General features: G+C 44.5%; 2 protein-coding genes across 3 annotated transcripts in view; one reads left to right on the top strand and one right to left on the bottom strand.

Moving 5' to 3' along the window:
• Positions 1-481: 481 nt before the first annotated feature.
• On the bottom strand, positions 482-21,150 carry NDUFA8 (NADH:ubiquinone oxidoreductase subunit A8). Its single transcript, XM_055400474.1, has 4 exons — positions 20,995-21,150; positions 11,250-11,413; positions 4,617-4,782; positions 482-801 (listed from the first exon to the last, which is right to left on the bottom strand). Exons 1-4 carry the CDS (start codon positions 21,043-21,045, stop codon positions 664-666), a joined length of 519 nt encoding a protein of 172 aa, XP_055256449.1. The 5' UTR covers positions 21,046-21,150; the 3' UTR covers positions 482-663.
• Positions 21,151-21,278: 128 nt separating this feature from the next.
• Positions 21,279-22,431, top strand: part of MORN5 (MORN repeat containing 5) — a 34,273-nt gene continuing 33,120 nt past the window's right edge. The window contains exon 1 of one of the 2 annotated variants that reach the window (XM_055400196.2): positions 21,279-21,388. In XM_055400196.2, the coding sequence (XP_055256171.2) occupies positions 21,279-21,388 (110 nt within the window). The remainder of the gene's footprint in view (positions 21,389-22,431) is intronic. The other variant, XM_088841164.1, reaches the window with a different exon arrangement.

Genomic DNA, 22,431 nt, shown 5'->3' with positions numbered 1-22,431 from the left:
AACTCCCTTGTCTATCAGGAAAAACATCTGGGTTATAACGCTTGAGGATGGGATATCAAGGGGAAGTGGTGGAAGTTTGGTTCTTTAAGGAACTTTGAGCGAGACTGCAGAAGACCCAGCCAGGCGCCCCACCCATGGCCTGAGTCACAAGTGCAAATGTTTCTGTGCTTCTTCTATCCTGGACGCTTCCCTTGTATGACCTTCAGGGAACTCTATTTATCTGAGATGTTGGATGGGAAGAAAAGTGGAGACTTCAAAATGTGTGAACACAGACCAGTCCTGAGGCTCCATTGCGGGTAACAAAGCCTCTCCTTTACACGTTCACCTGTCCGTGATCCCACGAGGCTCCCCTACTGCACTGGCAGATGCCTACTTAAAACAGAGACAGAGAGAGGGAACAGGCAGGACCACAAGGAGAAAAAGCAAGGGGAAGTCGTTTTAAAGGCCAGAAGGTTACAGAAAACATAATAAAATACAACTGTTTCCTTTAAAAATTTTAATGGGCAGGAAATGGTATAGAATAACTGCCAAGTCACATAAATTAACGTTTTGGTTAATGTTTGTGATCCCGGAAAAAGCCCTCTATCGGTTGATGCAAACGGCGGGAGAGTTCACTGCCCGCTGCCTGGGCACGTGCCTGGATGTGGGGCCACGGACCCATCTTCACATGGTCCAGAAAAAGAGGCGGCTGCCATGCCTGGCAGGCTTCAGATCGCCTTCCACTTCAGGGTTGGGCTCTGGCCTTGCTCTTGAGTGATAGGGATTCTCCGGTAAAGGCCGGTCTGTTTTCACTTTGGTGACCTGCAGAGGGAGGAAGAGGAAAAGGGAAGCTGAGAGTCAGGTGCAGGAGCTGTGACCACAAACGCACCGACGGGGTCTCCTCTCTGCCCCAGCCACTCCTCATCTCTGAAGCCCTAGCACATCACACTTTACCCTGATAGACACTGAAGAATGCCTACTTTGTGCCACTCCGTATGGAAGAAGTTAGGATACAGAAGGGAACAAGATTCACAAAATCCTCACTGCAGGAGCCAGACAGGAGGCCATCCCCGAGGGCTTCCCAGGTAAGTCACGGGGGTGGGGGGCAGGAGGAGCAGGACCTCCACCCACCTGCTGTCCTCCAGGGGCCCCAACTATTTCTGAAGAGGGAGTATTTAGCTCCATCTTGAAGGATGAGTAGGAACCAATCAGGAAGGCAGAGAGGAAAAGACCTTCCAAGTAAACCAAGCGTACACAGAAAGGGAGGGAGGCACGTCCTTAGAACAGCCGAAGGACAGGCTGTGCGCCTGGTCCTGTTGTTGAAGACGACATTATTCCAGTTTACGCTGACACTCCTCAGAGTTGACCTGCAGGGTCACTGGGGCCACCAGGCCAACAGTGGAAGCACCAGGACTTGAAGCCAGATCTGCCTGCTTCAGAGTCTGTGCTGTTTACACGTCGAGAGACGCTGGGAGGCAGGGGCCAGGTGATGAAGGGCGGTGAATAATATGCAAAGATGTTTGAACTTTAATCCAGTGGCAACAGACGTTACTGGAGCAAGGAAGAACTTAATCACATCCGCAGGCCAAGACAGAGTGTGCAAAAGCTAGACTGGAGGTGCTGAGCCAACGGGCCAGGTGAGGGCAGAGTACAGAACTGGGGTCCAAGGGGAGAGAGGGATGGAATTTTACACCCACATTAGCCCACAGAAGTCTCTATCAGAAACCCAGCAGAAATCGTTCTCACTGTAAAGATGAGGAAATGGGCCCAGAGAAGCAGAAAGCCGGAAGGCCACGGTTATTAACGGTCTTGTTATCTAGTGGTCTCCCAAGCCGCCCCACGTGATACGACCAGATCAATCTTCCCAGATGTACAAATTCAAACACCATTTATTGTGAAGAGAGCTTTCGTGGACACAGCCTCACAATTCTTATTATAATCACCCACTCAGGTATAATTATCTCCAGTCCACAGAAGAGGAGCAGAGATGCTGGCTTGTCTAAGATCAGGACACTGTAAATGCCAGAGCTGGAGCTAGAACTCCAGTCTTCTGACTACAAGTCCAGAATAGTTTTTCATTTGCTTTTAAAACAGTTTTCTCATCTCTCCGCTATAATTAGAGATCACTAACGGTTCCTTGTTGCTTGACAGAGTATTCCAAATGCCTCCAGCTGGCATTTGAAGTTCCTTTAAGGAATTCAAGATGTCTGTGAAATAAATCTAGAGAAAAATAAAAGGGCCCCTTTAAAGGACAAATTACTGAGCAAAGGACAATGAAACAACTTCCTCTTCTGCACCAGACTCAAAACAGAAGGAGCAGAAGCATGCGGTCAAACTAATTACTAGGTAAATGACCTTGGGGATCTGACTGAACTTTCAATTTCCCATCTGTAAACAGGGCCAACAGTAGCTGCCAGGGTTATTAGAATAACACACGTGAAGTGCCTGATGTATGGAGCAGATACTTCATTAGTCATTTTCAAAATTAACATTATCAGGGCAAAGGAATTACGGGTGAGAGAGCGCAATCCTACCTAGGAAAGCCAGAAACTTCAAAGACAGACCCGACACCTGAAGTGAGACTGGATGAGGAATTAATTCACTGGGTGCGCGTGGGAGGGCAGGGACCAGGATGCGCGAGCGGTGAAGCACAGACTTTGTCCAGCCACTTATGACCCTTCTTAGAGACTGAACTCAAGTATAAACCAGAGCTGGTAATCCGCTTAAGGAAATACACTTTTGGAAAGAGTTCAAGTAACAATACCTTTTTCTTTGCAAGGTTTTTAAAAAGGTTAATACAAAGATTCAGGAATAAATATACTTTCTTAACAGCATGATTTGTAAACTCTCCTTTCATGAGACAGAAATGAGAAAAGGCAGTTTTCTTCTTTATTAGATGTGAAAGTTCTACCACTTTCCAACTTAGAATTATCAACTGTTCGAAATAACTTGGGAGACTTCCCTGGTGGTCCAGTGTATAGGACTCCGCGCTTCCAATGCAGGGGGCCCAGGTCCAGTCCCTGGTCAGGGAATTAGATCCTGTGTGCTGTAACTAAAAGACCTTGTGTAATGCAAAGAAGATGGAAGATCCCATGTGCCACATTACTAAGACCTAGCGCAACTAAAATAAATAAATAAAAATAATTACTTCTTAAAAAATTAAATAAAAATAATTTGCTCACTTTGGGTCAGAATATATACACTACTATATATAAAACAGATAACCAACAAGGACCTATTGTATAGCACAGGGAATTATACTCAGTATACTGTAAGAGCATATAATGATAAGAATGTGTTTTAAAAAATGAATATATATATTAATATACATGTATAACTGAATCACTTTGCTGCACACCTGAAACTAACACAGCACTGTAAATCAACTATATTTCAATAAAAATTTTTCAAAAGTAAAAATAAATAAGCTGTTCACTGCAGCAAAAGAAGGTATCTGAAGGAAAGATTTACCAGATACAAAAAAAAAAAAAATTGCTAAATCATTCCTCTACTTCTGGCAACAAGCTTAAGACCCAACTATCATCCACAGATGCCACACACAAAGGGAGGGAACATTAATAATTATGGGCCTATGGGTCAACACTATGCTGGGGCTTCACAGAGCCTCCTGAGCCTAATCCCCACAGAAAAACACACACTAACACTGGTCCCATCTTATAACTGTGGTAGGAGAGGAGAGGGTTAGCAGTTTGCCCAAGATCCCAGAGCAATGAAGTCATGAAACTAAGATTAGAACCTACTTTCAGGCTCCTTTCAAGCCAGTCTTTCCCGCCACGCCTTGCTACCTATGCTTCCCAGAAGGCATGGAGAAGACGATGCTCAAGAAGCAGGGACGGCTCAGATCACAAAGGGCCACGCGTCTCAGGATACAGAGGGCATGCTCAGTTTCATAAGCAAATAGGAAGCCCCTTTGAAAAGTTTTTTTTTTTTTAATGGACAGTCATATTTATTTTCCACACAGATCATGCCTATAGTCATCCACCCTGCCCTCCCAGAAGCTCATGTAGCCCAGTTAAGAACGCCTGTCCAAGAAGTGAGGACAGTGAGAGGATTTAAAATATTATTCCAGGAGATGCTGATCTAGAGGAATTGAGGGCTGGATAAAGGAAGACAGAGGGCTAAGTGAAGAAAAGAGATGTTCAGGTTTCTTCTAGCTCTGAGGTTTCAATAGATGGTGGTGTCACAGCTGAGACAGGAAATAAAGGAGAAAATAGGAAAACACGCTTTTAAAACTACAGGTGTTACTTAAAATAAAAAAATCTCAAGTATGCTCCTGAAAAATCAGGCATAACCTCAAACCCATTTCCCCATAATAACCTCAATGTTTTCAACTGACCGAGCCCCTTAAACATTTTATCCTCATCTACTCCCTTCTGTTCTTCAGTTAGCTATTAAGAATTAACCAACAAGAAACCTGCACATGCTGGAGATCTATGCAAAGGAGCATTTCTATTAGGTAAACTCTGGGCTGTGGATAATCACTCCCTAGCTGAGCTGACTGGTCAGTTTGGATCTGTCACATCAGACCTGAACTCACAAAAGACCCTTTCTGGACCTCCTCCTGCCTTTCTTTCCCCACCCTCAGGGAGAGAGAGACCAGCAGGAAATCACGTTACCTTTGACAGCTCCCCCAGGTCCGGCCGCACCCAGCCCAATTTGTCCAGCACACACTCGTCAAACTGTGCCTGCTGTTTGCGACAGCGACGAAACAGCTGCAGGCCGGAGTAATCGATGCAGGTCCAGTACTCCGTAAAAGGCTCTGCGCAGTGCCGCTTTATCTGCCTGGAAAAGAGGGCTTGGTTAGGAGTGTGCGTGTGTGCGTGCGCGCGCAATCAGTCACGTCTGATTCTTTGCGACCTCAAGGACTGTAGCCTGCCAGGCTCCTCTGTCCATTGGAATTTTCCAGGCAAGAATACTGGAGAGGGTTGCCATTTCCTACTCCTGACCCAGGGATCAAACCCGCATCTCCTGGGTCTCCTGCACTGACAGGCATTTTCTTTTCCATTGCGCCAGCTGGGAGGCCCTTGGTTAGGGGCAGCTCTTTGCAGAACCATGAAAAACAAAAAAGTGGGGAAAACATTTGATACAGACCTCAAACACACAGCCTTGCTTTCTGAAAGGTATGAGAGTACTCTTACCTCACTTGCAAGGCAACCTGGAGATCCTCAGGTTGAGGACCAATACGTAAAAAGAGATCTGAGGCATACGACCTAATTTCTTTATACAGCAAAAACAAATGAAAAGAAATGCCAAAAGACTGTCTCCTGGGCCTTCCCTGGTAGTCGAGTGGCTAAGATCCATGCTCCCAATGCAGAGGGCCTGGATTCAGAACTAGATCCAACGTGCTGCAACTAAGACCCGCCACAGCTAAATACGTTAATAAACACATATTTTTAAAACAAAAAAGGTCGAAGGTGTATGCATTTTCCTCACATAACTCCTCGCTTGGGACCTATTTATTCCCCTTAGATCCGATTCTAAAGTTTACCAGCTTTGAAATTTTAGAAGAGAGGGAGGCACACGCAGAGATGTGGTGCTGACATAAGTCAGAGGGGGCAGACAATGACAAAGGAGGAGAATTATAAAAAGCAAATTCACAAATTGACAAGGATCTTCTGATCTTGGGGGTCAATCAGTGTAGAGGCAGACCACCCTCCACACCTCTAAAGCTCAAGGACTTCATTCTATTTGTGCACTGAACAAAAACAGAAATTAATTCTTGTCATTAATAAGAAATTTAAACTATATTTGCTCTCTTAAGAAGCAACATAAAATATAATTCATTTTGTGGTCACTAAAAGTGGTTGAAGGAAAAATAACTTGTGTATGAAAGGGATAAGCCTTCATTATTTTGCAAAATTCCCCTTCTCTTACCATCACTGTTGCTAGTAATCAAATAAATGCAAATTCAGGCAAGAATAAAATACTGTTATTTTATGTAAAAGGCTATCTGAGGCAGTGGAAGAAGCGCAGAGAGCCTCCTTCCCCTGCTGGAATAATAATGAAGAACTTACTTGTCATTTCCCAAGAACCTAGCTACAGCGAACGCAGGAATCATATTTAACATAAAAACTTCAGAGGTGGCTGAAGAAAACACAAAAGAAAAACTAGCTTTTCATTCATTCCTGCTCAGTCCTGCTCCTGTAAAGCAACCAATGGATATCAGTTTCTTACACCCTTCCAGGTATTCTGAGAATAACCTTTGGAGGGGTGACAGGAGGTATAACAGGAAGGAAGAAGGAATGTCAAAGCCTAGGGAGCTTTTCGGGGTTATCTCTAGTCTCACTAACCTAGAGTTCTATGGTACACAAAATTGCACCCCGCTAACCTTGACTGAACTGAACTGAACCTTGACTAAAGGAACTAGGAACTAAAGAGTCTCTTGATGAAGGTGACAGAGGAGAATGAAAAAGCTGGCTTAAAACTCAACATTCAAAAAACGAAGATCATGGCATCTGATTCCATCACTTCATGGCAAATAGATGGGGAAACAATGGAAACAGTGACAGACTATTTACTTGGGCTCCAAAATCACTGTGGACAGTGACTGCAGCCAGGAAATTAAAGGAGCTGCTTGCTCCTTGGAAGAAAAGTAATGACAAACCTAGACAGCATATTGGAGAAGGAAATGGCAACCCATTCCAGTGTTCTTGACTGGAGAATCCCAGGGGCGGGACAGCCTGGTGGGCTGACGTCTATGGGGTCGCACAGAGTCGGACACGACTGAAGCAACTTAGCAGCAGCAGACAGCATATTAAAAACCAGAGATATTTCTTTGCCTACAAAGGTCCGCAGAGTCAAAGCTATGGTTTTTCCAGTAGTCAAGTATGGATGTGAGAGCTGGACAATAAAAAAGGCTGAGTGGTGAAGAACTGATTCCTTCGAACTGTGGTGCTGGAGAAGACTCTTAAGTGTCCCTTGGACAGCAAGATCAAACCAGTCAATCCTAAAGGAAACCAATCCTGAATATTCATTGGAAGGCCTGATGCTGAAGCTGAAGTTTCAATACTCTGGCCACTTGATGCGAAGAGCCTACTCACTGGAAAAGACTCTGATGCTGGGAAAGACTGAAGGCAGGAGGAGAAGGAGACAACAGAGGAGGAGATGGTAGGATGGCATCACTGAATAATGGACATGAATTTGAGCAAGCTCCGGGAGATGGTGATAGACAGGGAAGCCTGGCGTGCTGCTTGCAGTCCATGCGGTTGCAAATAGCTGGACATGACTGAGTGACTGAACAAAACCTTGACTTGAGAATCACGCTTGGTAGCGAGCTAGCATGACCAGGTGGAACTTTGGACTCCTCCAATATGCTGTGGCAGAAGTAGGGTGCAAACCATTACTCTGGTACTGACGGCTGTGGTCTGGACTCTGCTACCCTGGCACCTACATGAACAGACAATTATCTACTAGTTCTTACAGCAGGCAACTTTAGCATCCTGGGAGCTCGTGAAATCTAAACATTTCTCACTTATACATACTTTCTTTGAGTCAAAGGAAAAATGCTTTGCCAAAGTTCTTAGAAAATAAAAAGCTTTCAAATGAATACACATTCTATCTTATTAGCAATCAAACGAATACAAATTCAAGCAGGAATAAAATACCATTTTGTACCTATCAAATATTTAAATCAAATGCAATGCTGGTGAAGCATATCAGCATACAGTGCGGAGTACAGCATAAACTGACCAAACTTCAAAAGACAGGGCAACTGTAATTCAACAGCCATAAACCATGTTCAAAGCCTTTTAAGGAATAATCTCATTGATAGGAAATGTATGCTAATGAATTAATTAGAAAATGAAAACGATCTCTACACAAATGTAACCACTGCAGATTTATCCAAAACAATCAAAAAGGAAATCAACAATGATGTTTAGTAACAAGAATCATGAGGTACATTATGACTGGTTTATCTGCCAGTGGAATATTAGCCATTAAAAATGATGATCACAAAGAGGCAGCAAGTTGAAAGAACGTTTCCAATAGTTTCAAGGGAAAAATGAATATTTTGAATGAATACACATACTATGACTTTTAAGTACAAAAATATCTCTGCATGTGGACAAAGACAGCAAAAGCAAGAATGAAGGAAAACAGCTATTGTGTGACTAGCTCTTACGTCACTGTGTAGGGGACATCTGCTCATTTGTCTAGCCAGCAGTCATTCCCCATTCTTCTGGAACATCCTTCAAATTCTCCTTTGGGGAACAACCACTCCCTATGGCTTGGCAATGTGATTCAGATGAGTCTAAGTCTACTCCCCACTTAAGGCAAGGTCTGACCAGTCACAGTATTTTATCTCTCAAAACCTAACTGATTCAGAGACACATACATGAAGTCGACCAGCCAGGACAATAAGACTCAGTTCCAGGAACCTCAGCTCATGCTACTGGGTGGCACTCCATCGGGTCTGCTAAGTAAGGAGCCTAGAAGCTTGGAGTGGCTGGAGGCCATTTCTGCTACAGCAAGGAAAGTCTCTTTGAAAATGAGTTTGATAGAGAAAAGCAGAACTAAGAAACTGAGGAAAGAAGAGGTGAAGCAAAAAAGACACCAAGTAGTTACGAAATTATTTAAGCCCTTGGATCCAGCCCTGCCTGATGCCAAGCCTATTTCTGGACTCTACACTTCAGTTCAGTTCAGTTCAGTTCAGTCGCTCAGTCGTGTCCGACTCTCTGCGACCCCATGAATCACAGCACGCCAGGCCTCCCTGTCCATCACCAACTCCCGGAGTTCACTCAAACTCATGTCCACAGAGTCGGTGATGCCATCCAGCCATCTCATTCTCGGTCGTCCCCTTCTCCTCCCGCCCCCAACCTTTCCCAGCATCAGAGTCTTTTCCAGTGAGTCACCTCGTCGCATGAGGTGGCCAAAGTATTGCAGTTTCAGCTTTAGCATCAGTCCCTCCAATGAACATGCAGGATTGATCTCCTTTAGAATGGACTGGTTGGATCTCCTTGCAGTATAAGGGACTCTCAAGAGTCTTCTCCAACACCACAGTTCAAAAGCATCGATTCTTCGGTGATCAGCCTTCTTCACAGTCCAACTCTCACATCCATACATGACCACGGGAAAAACCATTGCCTTGACCAGACGGACCTTGGTTGGCAAAGTAATGTCTCTGCTTTTTAATATACTATCAAGGTTGATCATAACTTTCCTTCCAAGGAGCAAGCGTCTTTTAATTGCATGGCTGCAGTCAGCATCCGCAGTGATTTTGGAGCCCAAAAAAATAAAGTCTGACACTGTTTCCACTGTTTTTCCATCTATTTCCCATGAAGTGATGGGACCAGATGCCATGATCTTTGTTTTCTGAATGTTGAGCTTCAAGCCAACCTTTTCACTCTCCTCTTTCACTTTCATCAAGAGGCTTTTGAGTTCCTCTTCACTTTCTGCCATAAGGGTAGTGTCATCTGCATATCTGAGGTTATTGATATTTCTCCCGGCAATCTTGATTCCAGCTTGTGCTTCTTCCAGCCCAGTGTTCCTCATGATGTACTCTGCATATAAGTTAAATAAGCAGGGTGACAATATACAACCTTGATGTACTCCTTTCCCTATTTGGAACCAGTCTGTTGTTCCATGTCCAGTTCTGACTGTTGCTTCCTGACCTGCATACAGGTTTCTCAAGAGGCAGGTCAGGTGGTCTGGTATTCCCATCTCTTTCAGAATGTTCCACAGTTTATTGTGATCGACACAGTCAAAGGCTTTGGCATAGTCAATGAAGCAGAAATAGATGTTTTTCTGAAACACTCTTGCTTTCTCCATGATCCAGCGGATGTTGGCAATTTGATCTCTGGTGCCTCTGCCTTTTCTAAAACCTGCTTGAACATCTGGGAGTTCACGGTTTACATACTGCTGAAGCCTGGCTTGGAGAATTTTGAGCATGACTTTACTAGCGTGTGAGAGGAGTGCAATTGTGCGGTAGTTTGGGCATTCTTTGGCATTGCCTTTCTACACTTACATGAGTCAATTCCCTATGAATTCAGTTTCTGTCCCCCTGAGTTTTGACTAATACGGTTATTAAAACATTTTTCTACAATTACAATTTGGACTTTTTCTACTTATAGTACTAAGTATAGTGGCCTATTGAAACATTTGACTCTAAACACACCTTCCTTCCCATCATAACTGTGTGTCCTGCAGGAATAATAATGATAACAAACTAGTGAATGCCTGATAGCTGGCAAGCACTGTTCTAAGTTGCTTTTATGCGCCTTTTCAAATTTCTCACGACAATCTTATATGACAGGTATTACTCTTTTTTGGAAATTGTGATTCACAGAGATTAAAGGATGTGCCAATATTCACAGCAGACAAGACATGGAAAACAACCTAAGTGCCCACCAATAAATGAACAGACAAAGAAGATGGCGGTGGGTGTGTACGCTATAGACTCCTGCATGCTGAGCGGTGTCAGTTGTGTCCGACTCTTTGCGACCCCATGGACTGCAGCCCACCAGGCTCCTCTGTCCGTGGGATTCTCCAGGCAAGAACACTGGAGTGGGTTGCCGTGCCCTCCTCCAGGGCATCTTCCTGACCCGGGGACTGAATCTGCATCTCTTTCGTCTCCTGCACTGGCAGGCGGGTTCTTTACCACTAGTGCTACCTGGGAACCCTGTGCAATGGAATCCTACTCAGCCATAAAAGAGAATGAAATAACGCCATCTGCAATAACACAGACAGAGCTAGAGATTAAACTAAGTGATGTCAGACAGACAGAGACAAATACAGTATGATAGCACTTATCTGCAGGATCTAAAATATAGCACAAACGAACACATCTATGAAACAGACTCACAGATACAGAAATGCAAATCATTCTATATGGGATGAATAAAAAACAAGATACTACTGTATAACACAGTGAACTATAGTCAATATTCTGTGATAAACTATAACAGAAAATAATATTTAAAAAAAGAACACATACATGTATAACTGAATCACTGTGCTGTACAGCAGAAATCAGTAACATTGTATAATGCCACACTAACAGTGTAAATCAACTCAACTTCAAAAAAAATCAAAAAAGAAAAAGAACATGCCAAATAATAAGAACATATAACCAAAATAAGTATCATTTATTGTGAGCTTTACAGTGGTCTATCTGATTGAAAAGCCTTCTATTTCCTACCAGAATTAGTCAGTAAAATTATCCTTCCACTTAATTTAGCTGGACATTCACCAAGAAGATAACACACACCTTGATGATTCAGCCCACCGGCACTTAGGTGAAAAGATCCTACCTGAAAAACTCCAGGGCACACTGGTTGACAAGCTTGCCTTCCTCCAAACACCGCCGGGGGTCCTTCTCTTCCCACCGGCACAGCATGAACTCCTTGTTGGGCTTGTCGCACTGAGCTCCGTAGTGATGGGCCGCAGCTTTCAGCACAGAGGAACTGACTTTCACCTGGGGAGAGGGACGGGGGAGAAGGACCACAGATTCGTGACCAGAACACCAGGTCCTCAACCTCTCCTTGAGATCATCAAGACAGAGGGAACAGGAAGGCAGTCTTGTTCTAACTTGGCCCAGAAAACTAAAGACAGGGACTCCCGTAATAACCCCTTAGGATCCACGGTGCTTCCAAGACCACAGAGCTCTTTCACGCGTGTGACTTTCACACCTTTGTAATAATCTCATCAGATTGATATCACCAATGCCCACTTTAGACAAAAGGGGATGGCAGCCCCAAGGGAATCCTTAGATCTCTGTGAGACAGAAAGCAGAACTCTGAAGGGAGATGGAGGCTTTGGGGATGTAAGGAGAGGAACCAACCCTGAGGAGCATGGATGAGTCTCCTTTCCAGGAATAACAGTGGAAAGACATTTACATTTCCAGAAGACGACAGAATCACAGAAGATTAAAGACCAGAAGGGTCCAATAAGAGCCTGTAGTCCAGCAAGTTATTATTAAGAATGCTGCTAAGTCACTTCAGTCGTGTCCGACTCTGTGTGACCCCATAGACGGAAGCCCATCAGGCTCCCCCGTCCCTGGGATTCTCCAGGCAAGAACACTGGAGTCGGTTGCCATTTCCTTCTCCAATGTGTGAAAGTGAAAAGTGAAAGTGAAGTCGCTCAGTCGTGTCCGACCCTTAGCGACCCCACGGACTGCAGCCTACCAGGCTCCTCCATCCATGGGATTTTCTAGGCAAGAGTACCGGAGTGGCTTGCCATTGCCTTCTCCGAGGGCATAAGAATATAATAATATTCTTATTATTAAGAATAAAGTACTGCATTTGTGAACTTTCTGAAGTTCAGAGTGTATTCAAGGCCGCCATCCCTACAACTACACCAGTCTCACTCACTCGCAGTCCGGCAGTTTCTCGAGAAGCACAGAGTAGCAACAGCCAGCTCACCACACAGCCCAGAGCCTGTCTAGCAGCTGCTGCAGCAGGGGTCCCGCTGGCCTCTTTTCTGTATCACCTCTTCCGGTACCAGTACCGCAGCAGTTTTAATTACTGTTTGTTGTCTGGGAAGACCATCCTCCTCACCAGCCCTCCTTTTCAAAACTGGTCCAGCTGTTCTTACAGATGAACACCCCTCCCCTGAGAGTCTGCACTGCAATCATGCTAAGTCTAGTTATACATCAAACTAGAATGGAAAGGGCACCTTTACAATACTGGGTCTCTGCTCACATTTTATCTCCCCAGAGTCTCTCCCTGATCATCTTAGATACGCTAGCTCCGGTGGTCACTCGATCTGTGACCACTGGAACGTAAGCTCCAAGAGGGCAGGGGTTTTGTTTTCAATAGAGGCCCACTAATGTAAAGATGTCCATTCTCCCTAAATCCTAACTAAGGTGACATTTACCACAGTCCACCAAGCACCCCAGACAGTGCTGAGCACAAGGAGCTGTCGCGAATGAGAACAAGACGGGGTAAAACGAGGCATTAAATACTCGGCTTGTGATGGCAGCTGGGGAACCAGAGCAGAAAGAGAAGCTGGGCGGGGAAGCAGGTTTTTCTAGCCGTGGGAAGGAAACCCCTGACACAGAGGCGTGGAGAGGATGGGCTGGAGAGACTGGCTTTGTGCGGCTGAAGGAGGAAGTGGGGGTTGGTGCCGCCAGGGGGCTGGTCGTGTGGCGGGCGCTCTCTGAGGGCACCCCTGGCTTTTATACCTGGTGCACAGCACTCACCCCAGACAGGCAGCAAGGGATGTAATAGTTACAGGAGAGGTTAGGACTACCTGGGTGACGCCTTCTCATCCAGAACATAGTTATCATATGTCTCTCCAGTGAGCTCATTCTCACTTCCCTCGGTTAACATTAGTTTCCCTTACAGAATCTTGCATGTTTCTTATTTATTTCTTAATGTTCTCATATTTTGGATACTCTCTAGATAGGGTATATTTCCCTTACATTTCCAAGTTAGTTATTGCTAGTCTGTACACTGCATCTTCTCTACAGGCATACTGCACTAACTCTCGTCAGTTCTGACAGGAAACCCCAGGGGATTAACAGAAAAGCTTCCATGTACAAGTGAAAACTGCCTCCCTTCCTCTCTGATGTGCTTAGTTGCTCAGTTGTGTCCGACTCTTTGCGACCCCACCAGGCTCCTCTGTCCATGGGGATTCTCCGGGCAAGAATACTGGAGTGGGTTGCCATGCCCTCCTCCAGGGGATCTTCCTGTCCCAGGGACTGAACTCAGGTCTCCCACATTGTAGGCGGACTCTTTAAAGTCCCAGGGAAGCCCTCCTCTCTGATACTTCTTCTTCTCTTTTCCTCTCTTAATGCTCTGACCAGAAGTCCCAGGATGACACAGACAAAGAGTAATGATGGCAGGCTTCCCTGCTTAGTTCCCAACTTTAAGGTAGTTTGGTATGATAAGGGCTGTTGGTGTCTGGGATAATACTTGCCTACATGTTCCTCATTAGGGAAGTTTCTTTCTAATTATAACTGATTTTGTTTCACTGCTGATTCCTCCAACAGGAAAGACTGAAATTTTCAGGTTTCTTTTTCATTAATCTATAAATGTCATGAGGAGCATTAACAGATTTTCTAAAACTGATCCAGGGTACTAGAGTAAAATCAAGTCTGTCCTCAGGCATTATGCCTTAAGATACCACTGGATTTGATCTGTAAATATCAAGAATTTTTTCATGAGAATAATTTTATAATGTTATTTATAATAATAAAATTTTTATTTCATTTTTTTTTACAAATTTCACATAGCCTAGGTTAAGTTATTATTACTTTTAATAAGACCAAAGGCAAGAAAAGATGAAAAGATAATTCATCTAAACACTACAGGAAGACAATAAAATTACGGTTGTGACTACTATTACATGGGCTTTCCTGGTGGCTCAGATGGTAAAGACTCCGCCTGCAATGCAGGAGACCTGGGTTTGATCCCGGGGTTGGGAAGATCCCTTGGAGAAGAGAATGGCTACCCATGAACAGAGGAGTCTGGCAGGCTACAGTCTATGGGGTCCAAGAGTCAGACATGACTGAGCAAGCGACTAACACTACACAAATATTACAACTGTCAAAATTATCAAAGCAAAGGTGAATTTAGGATGGAAGTGAAATTTGCCATGACAATTCTAATAAGTTCATTTCCACATCTGTTAAAATTTTGTATTCCAGTTTTTGATAACAGTTTATTTCAGTTAGTTGAGTGGTACATGCTTGCTTGCTATATTACCTATAGAGAGCTGGGAGACTAAAAATCAAGACAAACTATTTTTAAAGCCTAATATATTTTTTAAATTAAGTTAGCTGTATTGATTTCCTTGTTGAATGCCTTGCTGCTGCTGCTAAGTCACTTCAGTCGTGTCCGACTCTATGCGACCCCATAGACGGAAGCCCACCAGGCTCCCCTGTCCCTGGGATTCTCCAGGCAAGAACATTGGAGTGGGTTGCCATTTCCTTCTCCAATGTGTGAAAGTGAAAAGTGAAAGTGAAGTCGCTCAGTCGTGTCCGACTCTTAACGACCCCATGGACTGCAGCCCACCAGGCTCCTCCATCCATGGGATTTTCCAGGCAGAATGCCTTAGAACATCTTTAAATGGCTGATTTAATTACTCAGATGCTTCCACAGCTATCATGCTACCAAAAGTCTATGGCTTTCTTTGCTTTACTTCCTTCAGTTCAGTTCAGTCGCTCAGTCATGTCCAACTCTGCGACCCCATGAATCACAGCACGCCAGGTCTCCCTGTCCATCACCAATTCCCGGAGTTCACTCAAACTCATGTCCATCGAGTCGCTGATGCCATCCAGCCATCTCATTCTCTGTCGTCCCCTTCTCCTCCCACCCCCAATCCTTCCCAGCATCAGAGTCTTTTCCAGTGAGTCAACTCGTCACATGAGGTGGCCAAAGTATTGGAGTTTCAGCTTTAGCATCAGTCCTTCCAATGAACACCCAGGATTGATCTCCTTTAGAATGGACTGGTTGGATCTCCTTGCAGTCCAAGGGACTCTCTTATCCCAATCTAGGTATACCCATGCTCTTCAGCACCTAATAGATGCCCTGTCGCAGGGAAATCAAGGCTGAGAACTCACTGAACTTATTTCCCTGAGGAAGAGGAGTCATGTGCTCAAGATGGCATGGCAAGTCAGTGGCAAGCATAGAACTAGCAAGAGAGACTGCGACCTCCCATCAGGCGGCTTGCCACTGCATCGCGACCACGGATGTTGCCAACAGCCCTCACCTGCTTCTTCACTAAGACTGATTTGAGTTCCAGCAGAAACCACATCCCTGCACAGCTGCTTACTGTGAATACCCTCTCAGATCCATTCAGCTCCCTTTGTCTCAAAAGAACACAGAATTTCAACGCCCTTCTTTCTCTGTCCCCAAAACAGCCTCACTGCACACCAGGTTTATACAGTCTGCAGGTGCAGAAAGGGGGGCAGAGAAAGTCCCACAATCTACAAGCAACCTTCTAGTCCTATTCTCTCTTCCTTACACCCAATTGTTACCCACTTTTTCTTTTTCTGGAGTACTTAATTTATACTAGGCTTTGTATTTTGCTTAATTTACATAAAATGGAGGATGACAATACTCAGCTGATGGAACTGTTGTGAGGCTTAAGTGAGTCAATTCACATAAAAATATTATGAAGTGCCTAGCACATAGAAGTGCATCGTAGATAAGTTCAGTTCAGTCGTTTAGTCATGTCCGACTCTTTGCGACCCCGTGAACTGCAGCACGCCAGGCTTCCCTGTACTTCACCAAGTCCCAGAGCTTGATCAAACTCATGTCCATCGAGTTGGTGAAGTCATGCAACCATTTCATCCTCTGTCATCCCCTTCTCCTCCTGCCTTCAATCTTGCCCAGCATCAGGGTCTTTTCCAATGAGTCAGTTCTTCAATCAGGTGGCCAAAGTATTGGAGTTTCAGCTTCAGCATCAGTCCTTCCAAAGAATTCTTGGGACTAATTTCCTTTAGGATTGACTGGCTGGATCTCCTTGCAGTCCAAGAGACTCTCAAGAGTCTTCTCCAGCACCACAGTTCAAAAGCATGAATTCTTCAGCACTCAGCTTTCTTCATTCCAATCCCAAAGAAAGGCAATGCCAAAGAATGCTCAAACTACCACACAATTGCACTCATCTCACACACTAGTAAAGTCATGCTCAAAATTCTCCAAGCCAGGCTTCAGCAATATGTGAACTGTGAACTTCCAGATGTTCAAGTAGGTTTTAGAAAAGGCAGAGGCACCAGAGATCAAATTGCCAACATCCGCTGGATCACGGAGAAAGCAAGACAGTTCCAGAAAAACATCTATTTCTGCTTCATTGACTACGCCAAAGCCTTTAACTGTGTGGACCACAATAAACTGTGGAACATTCTGAGAGAGATGGGAATACCAGACCACCTGACCTGCCTCTTGAGAAACCTGTATGCAGGTCAGGAAGCAACAGTCAGAACTATACATGGAACAACAGATTTGTTCCAAATAGGAAAAGGAGTACATCAAGGCTGTATATTGTCACCCTGCTTATTTAACTTATATGCAGAGTACATCATGAGGAACGCTGGGCTGGAAGAAGCACAAGCTGGAATCAAGATTGCTGGGAGAAATATCAATCACCTCAGATGTGCAGATGACACCACCCTTATGGCAGAAAATGAAGAGGAACTCAAAAGCCTCTTGATGAAAGTGAAAGAGGAGAGTGAAAAGGTTGGCTTGAAGCTCAACATTCAGAAAACAAAGATCATGGCATCTGGTCCCATCACTTCATGGGAAATAGATGGGGAAACAGTGGAAACAGCGTCAGACTTTATTTTTTGGGGCTCCAAAATCACTGCGGATGCTGACTGCAGCCATGAAATTAAAAGACGCTTACTCCTTGGAAGGAAAGTTATGACCAACCTTGATAATATATTAAAAAGCAGAGACATTACTTTGCCAACAAAGGTCCGTCTAGTCAAGGCTATGGTTTTTCCCGTGGTCATGTATGGATGTGAGAGCTGGACTGTGAAGAAAGCTGAGCGCCGAAGAATTGATGCTTTTGAACTGTGGTGCTGGAGAAAACTCTTGAGTCCCTTGGACTGCAAGGAGATCCAACCAGTCCATTCTAAAGGAGATCAATCCTGGGTGTTCATTGGAAGGACTGATGCTAAAGCTGAAACTCCAATACTTTGGCTACTTCATGCGACGAGTTGACTCACTGGAAAAGACTCTGATGCTGGGAAGGATTGGGGGCGGGAGGAGAAGGGGATGACAGAGAATGAGATGGCTGGATGGCATCAGCGACTCGATGGACATGAGTTTGAGTGAACTCCGGGAGTTGGTGATGGACAGGGAAGCCTGGTGTGCTGTGATTCATGGGGTCGAAAGAGTCGGACACAACTGAGCAACTGAACTGACTGACTGACAGCTTTCTTTATGGTTCAACTCTCACATCCATACACGACTACTGGAAAAACCATAGCTTTGACCAGATGGATCTTTGAAGGCAAAGTAATGTCTCTGTTTTTTAATATGCTTTTGGTCATAGCTTTTCTTCCAAGGAGCAAGCATCTTTTAATTTCATGGCTACAGTCACCATCTGCAGTGATTTTGGAGCCCCCCAAAATAAAGTCTCTCACTGTTTCCATTGTTTCCCCATCTATTTGCCATGAGGTGATAGGACCGGATGCCATGATCTTAGTTTTCTGAACGCTGCGTTTTAAGCCAACTTTTTCACTCTCCTGTTTCACTTTCTTCAAGAGGCTCTTTACTTCTTTGCTTTCTGCCATAAGGGTGGTGTCAACTGCGTATCCGAGGTTATTGATATTTCTCCTGGCAATCCTGATTCCATCTTGTGTTTCATCCAGCCTGGCATTTTGCATTATGTACTCTGCATGTAAGCAAGATGACAATATACAGCCTTGACATACTCCTTTCCCAATTTGGAACCAGTCTGTTGTTCCATGTCCAGTTCTAACTATTGCTTATTGACCTGCATCCAGATATCTCAGGAGACATCATAAATACTGGCCATTATTTTTATTCAAAATGGTCAATGTGTCCAAAGAGTTTCCTGCACAAAGCTTCTGACTAGTCTTCCATAGGCACTGTCATGAACTCCAAGGTCAATGAGGTCCAAAATAGGTTTAACTTGCTTCTCAAACCCACTGCTTCTGCTCCCTCAGTCCTATTGTCAGGGTGCAAATCTGACATTGATTCCTCAACCTTTCCTGCCTCTGCTATCTAAGTCATTGCTAAGTCTGATCAATTCTAGATAAACGTGTTCTTTCCTCTCTGTAAGCACAGTCACCAATCATATTGGGGTCAATAATATCTTCCTCAATTATTTCAACAGCCAAGACTGGTCCCCTTGCTCTTCTTATTCCTTTCTTTCAATCATTCTTCATAGAACTGCTGTCCTAAAAGACAATTCTTATGTTACTCTGCTATTAAATCTGCGACAAAAGCCTTGAAGGATTCACACTTAACAGCAGACTAAAGCCTAAGTTTCTTACAAGTTATTTAAAGTCTTCTGGATCCCAACTATTCTGCCTTCTCAACGCACCAGACTTCAAAAAAGTACTGGCTGTTCTCTAGCACCAAGAACTCACTGTTCCCAGACCTGTCTTTTGGTCCCACCTGCTAACCTTTCAGATCCTGTCTCATTTAGAAAGCTCTTCTCTCCATCTCTGCCTAGAAATATCATCCTGCAAATGCCATTTAGCCAAGTTTCACATTATGCCCAAGAAGTGCTTCCTGTTCCCTTCATTGCCTCAGAGGATTAGATAGCTAGAAGCACTTCATTTTACAAATAAAATAACTGTGTCTGCAAACAGGAAAACTGACTAATCAAGGTAACCAAATGGCTAGGCCTAGAACTTAAATACAAGTTCAAATTCTCTCTTTTTTATTTTTACTTTTGGCCCTGCCTTCCAGCAGGCGGGATCTCAGTTCCCCAACCAAGGATGGAACCCACGACCCTTGTAGTTGAAGTGCAGAGTTCTAACCACTGGACCACCAGGAAGTCCCCTACTCTCTTTTCTTAAATCATATTTGCCCTCATCCATAGCATTTAATCATATTTTGTCCTGTATTTTAGTTATTTATGCAATTATCTGTTTCTCAATTCAACTGTATGAACTCTAATGCCAAATTTATTCCAGAAATAGAATAGGTCCAAGAAGCAGAACCTCAGATGACTGCTGAACCAAATTAGAGTGCCAATGAAAAAACAATAACTCAAAGACTTAACCCAGCTTCACAGTGGGGTAAGAAACAAACGGACTGCTGGCAGTATCCACTCTCCACCTTTTAGTAAATGTCATTTTATTAAAAAGTTTCCAAACACAGCTAAAAATACTTTCATCCAAGGAAAATAATAGCTGCCATTCTCATAGGCATATAGGATAAAATGAAGTAATCTAGATAAAATACTTAATACTGGACCTGTGATATAATTTTTGGCATGCAATTTTTCATCTTCTTCTTTCTCCTCCAATGCAGCCTGATTATCCGGTCCTGCTCTGACACTTCCTTGCCTTAAAATCTTCCACAGCTCCCCATCACCTCACCTACGGGATTCAAAGTCCAAATCGCTGAGTCTGGCCCTGGGAAAGTCGCTACCCAGCCCTATCTCAGCCCCAGGTACCTCTCCAGGCTCAGTCATTGTTGCTTTCTACCAAGTCACATCAAACAGCAAAATACAAAATTCTGCTAAGCCTTCTTGATCTGCTGAGCTTTTGCCCCTAACATGGTCATTTAAAAGTATGGCTTTAAAAATCAGACCTGGGTTCATATTGTAGCTCTACGGTGTGAGGTGTGACCATGGGCAAATCACTTCTCTCAGGACCGTACCTATAACATGGAGAGATCAATCATATCCTCACCTGGCTGGGGGGAGTCTATGAATTAATATCTGTTGTTAGCATCCTGCCTGAGTCTAGTGTTTGCTATAATTAGTATTATCGGTCTTCACTTCTCATAACTCTTAACTACACTGTACTGTAACTGTACTGTCTGTTTCCCTATTAGATTATAAACCCTATGAGGTCAGGGTCTATCTCATTTTCCAGTGTATGTGCATATGGTAATTATTCAAATGACAGCTCTTGGGTAAATGTATGCTTTAAATGTTCTTTTACCACTTTCCCAGGCTGTTAGCAAATTCGTTCTCCAATACTATCTCCTTTATTCTGCGGCTTTCGAGCTCCACTCCAATGCACTCTGCAGCGACAATGCTACTTTAAGGTGACTGTCTCTCTCCCTCGACTGTGAACACCCGGGGCTGTACACTCACTTCGCAGAGACGTTTGAGTGACATGAAGTAAAAGGACCCTGGTTGGTGCTTAATAAGAAATACTATTATTCACGTAAAGGAGAAGCAGGTTGCTGCTGGGAAGCGGAGAGTTCTCAAGCTACTGAAGGATGGGTCTCCCTGAGCTGACAAGGGGACGTCCGAGGGTCAACCTGTGTACATGTTGAGGGCATGGGGTTGGGATGGGGGATCCGGGGCCCAGGGTCCGCTGAGTGCAAGCCCAGCTGGGCCTAGGCCCGGGGAGCTGCAGCCCTGTGCCCCGCTTGCCTTCCTCCGGACGAGTCTCACCTCCTGCACTTTCAGATCCTCCAAAGAGGGCAGCTCCACTATCCCCGGCATGATGGCTATAGCCGCGACCCGGAGGAGGTGCCCGCTGCCGCGTCTCCCCCGTCTCCTTGAACTCCCCTTCCGACCGCCGAGGGCCACCTAGTGTCTGCGCATGCGCAGCGGCGGCGGCACGCAGGCGCACTGCTTTGTCCAACCACGCGCCACGGAGCCTGCGCAAAGCCGGGAAGCTCCCGGTGCCTGGGGGCGGGGCTTCTTCTCTGCCCCGCCCATCCTTCCTGGTTGTCATGGTGAGGCAGGATGCGCTGAGACTTCGGTGTCCCAAAGACTGGAAGCTAGAGGCAGGCGCCATGGAGTACACCGGGAGCCAATATATTGGGGAATTTGTAGATGGCAGGTAAGGGCTTCGTTTGATTCACTATGTCCTTGAACATCCATGACTGGAAAAAGACGGCGGTCTTTTTGTCCCTGCAAAGGACTTTGTATAAGACACTTTCTCAAATTTTTTCCCTTTTAAACTTCAGGACAACTCTTTTAGGTCGGAATGTTTATTCCCATTTTACAGTTCGGGTAAATGAGATCCAGAGAAGTGAAGTAACTTGTTCAAGGACGTATATTCTAATTAACAGCAGAGCTGAGATACATCCATTCCATTTATATATATGTGTGTCTGCTATCTGCCAGTATTAGGTACAGGGATAAGAATATTAAAACTTCAAGATCCTTGCGCTAGTGAAGCTTATTGTCTAGTTAGCATATTGCCAACAAACAGAGAAGATAATTTCAGATAGTGGCTTTGCTTGAATCTTCCCTCCTCACAGCAAGCCTATGAGATAGATACCCCCATTATACAGATGGAAAAATTGAGGCACAAAGTAGTTACATAACATGCCCGAAGTCACCTAGTTGGCATTTGACAGAGCAGAGATGAAAACTAGGTCTGCCTCCAGAGCGCATGATCTTTCTATTATCGAGTCTTGCTGCTGAGCCCCTGCAGAGGATGCATCTAGTTGGAACAATCCTAGAAGGCTTCATGGAGGAGATAATATTTGAAATGGGCCCTGAAGGTTGAGTAGGATCTAGGTGGTTGGAGATGCAAGGTGAAGAATATTTTCAGGCAGAGGGAACAGCATGAGGGCTTATTTATGAAGGAGAGAGCAAGCAGTTCATCTTGGCTGGAGTGTAGGATGTGCCTAGGGGAGAGTGGGAACCCAAGCTGGACAGGGTGGAGTCTGTGCTGTGGTGTAGAGAGATTTGAGTACTCTGTACAATTCTGTGGGTGGGAGGAGCCATGGATAGACCCTTGGTAGTGCTGGACGTTAGGAAATCTAATTTATTTCATCTCTGTATCCCTCCTCATAGAGCATGTGTCTAGTGGGCACTCAGTAAGTGTCAGCCACAATGAATGGACAAGAGAATGAATGACTGAGTGAATAATAT

The sequence above is a fragment of the Moschus berezovskii genome, chromosome 11 (assembly GCF_049115385.1).
Source record: "Moschus berezovskii isolate FMDL1 chromosome 11, NW_MosBer_1.0, whole genome shotgun sequence".
Lineage (NCBI taxonomy): Eukaryota > Metazoa > Chordata > Mammalia > Artiodactyla > Moschidae > Moschus > Moschus berezovskii.
The sequence above is the reverse complement of the archived record's forward strand: the minus strand, read 5'-3'. Positions and strand labels throughout refer to the sequence as shown.

Bases quoted from the DNA above. Each gene is read 5' to 3' on its own strand.
- NDUFA8 (XM_055400474.1), bottom strand. From the start codon at position 21,045: ATGCCGGGGATAGTGGAGCTGCCCTCTTTGGAGGATCTGAAAGTGCAG. The intron at 11,414-20,994 runs GTGAGACTCGTC...CCCTCTCCCCAG, and splicing joins AGGATCTGAAAGTGCAGGAG to GTGAAAGTCAGTTCCTCTGT. The intron at 802-4,616 runs GTAACGTGATTT...CTCCCTCTGCAG, and splicing joins ACCTGGGGGAGCTGTCAAAG to GTCACCAAAGTGAAAACAGA.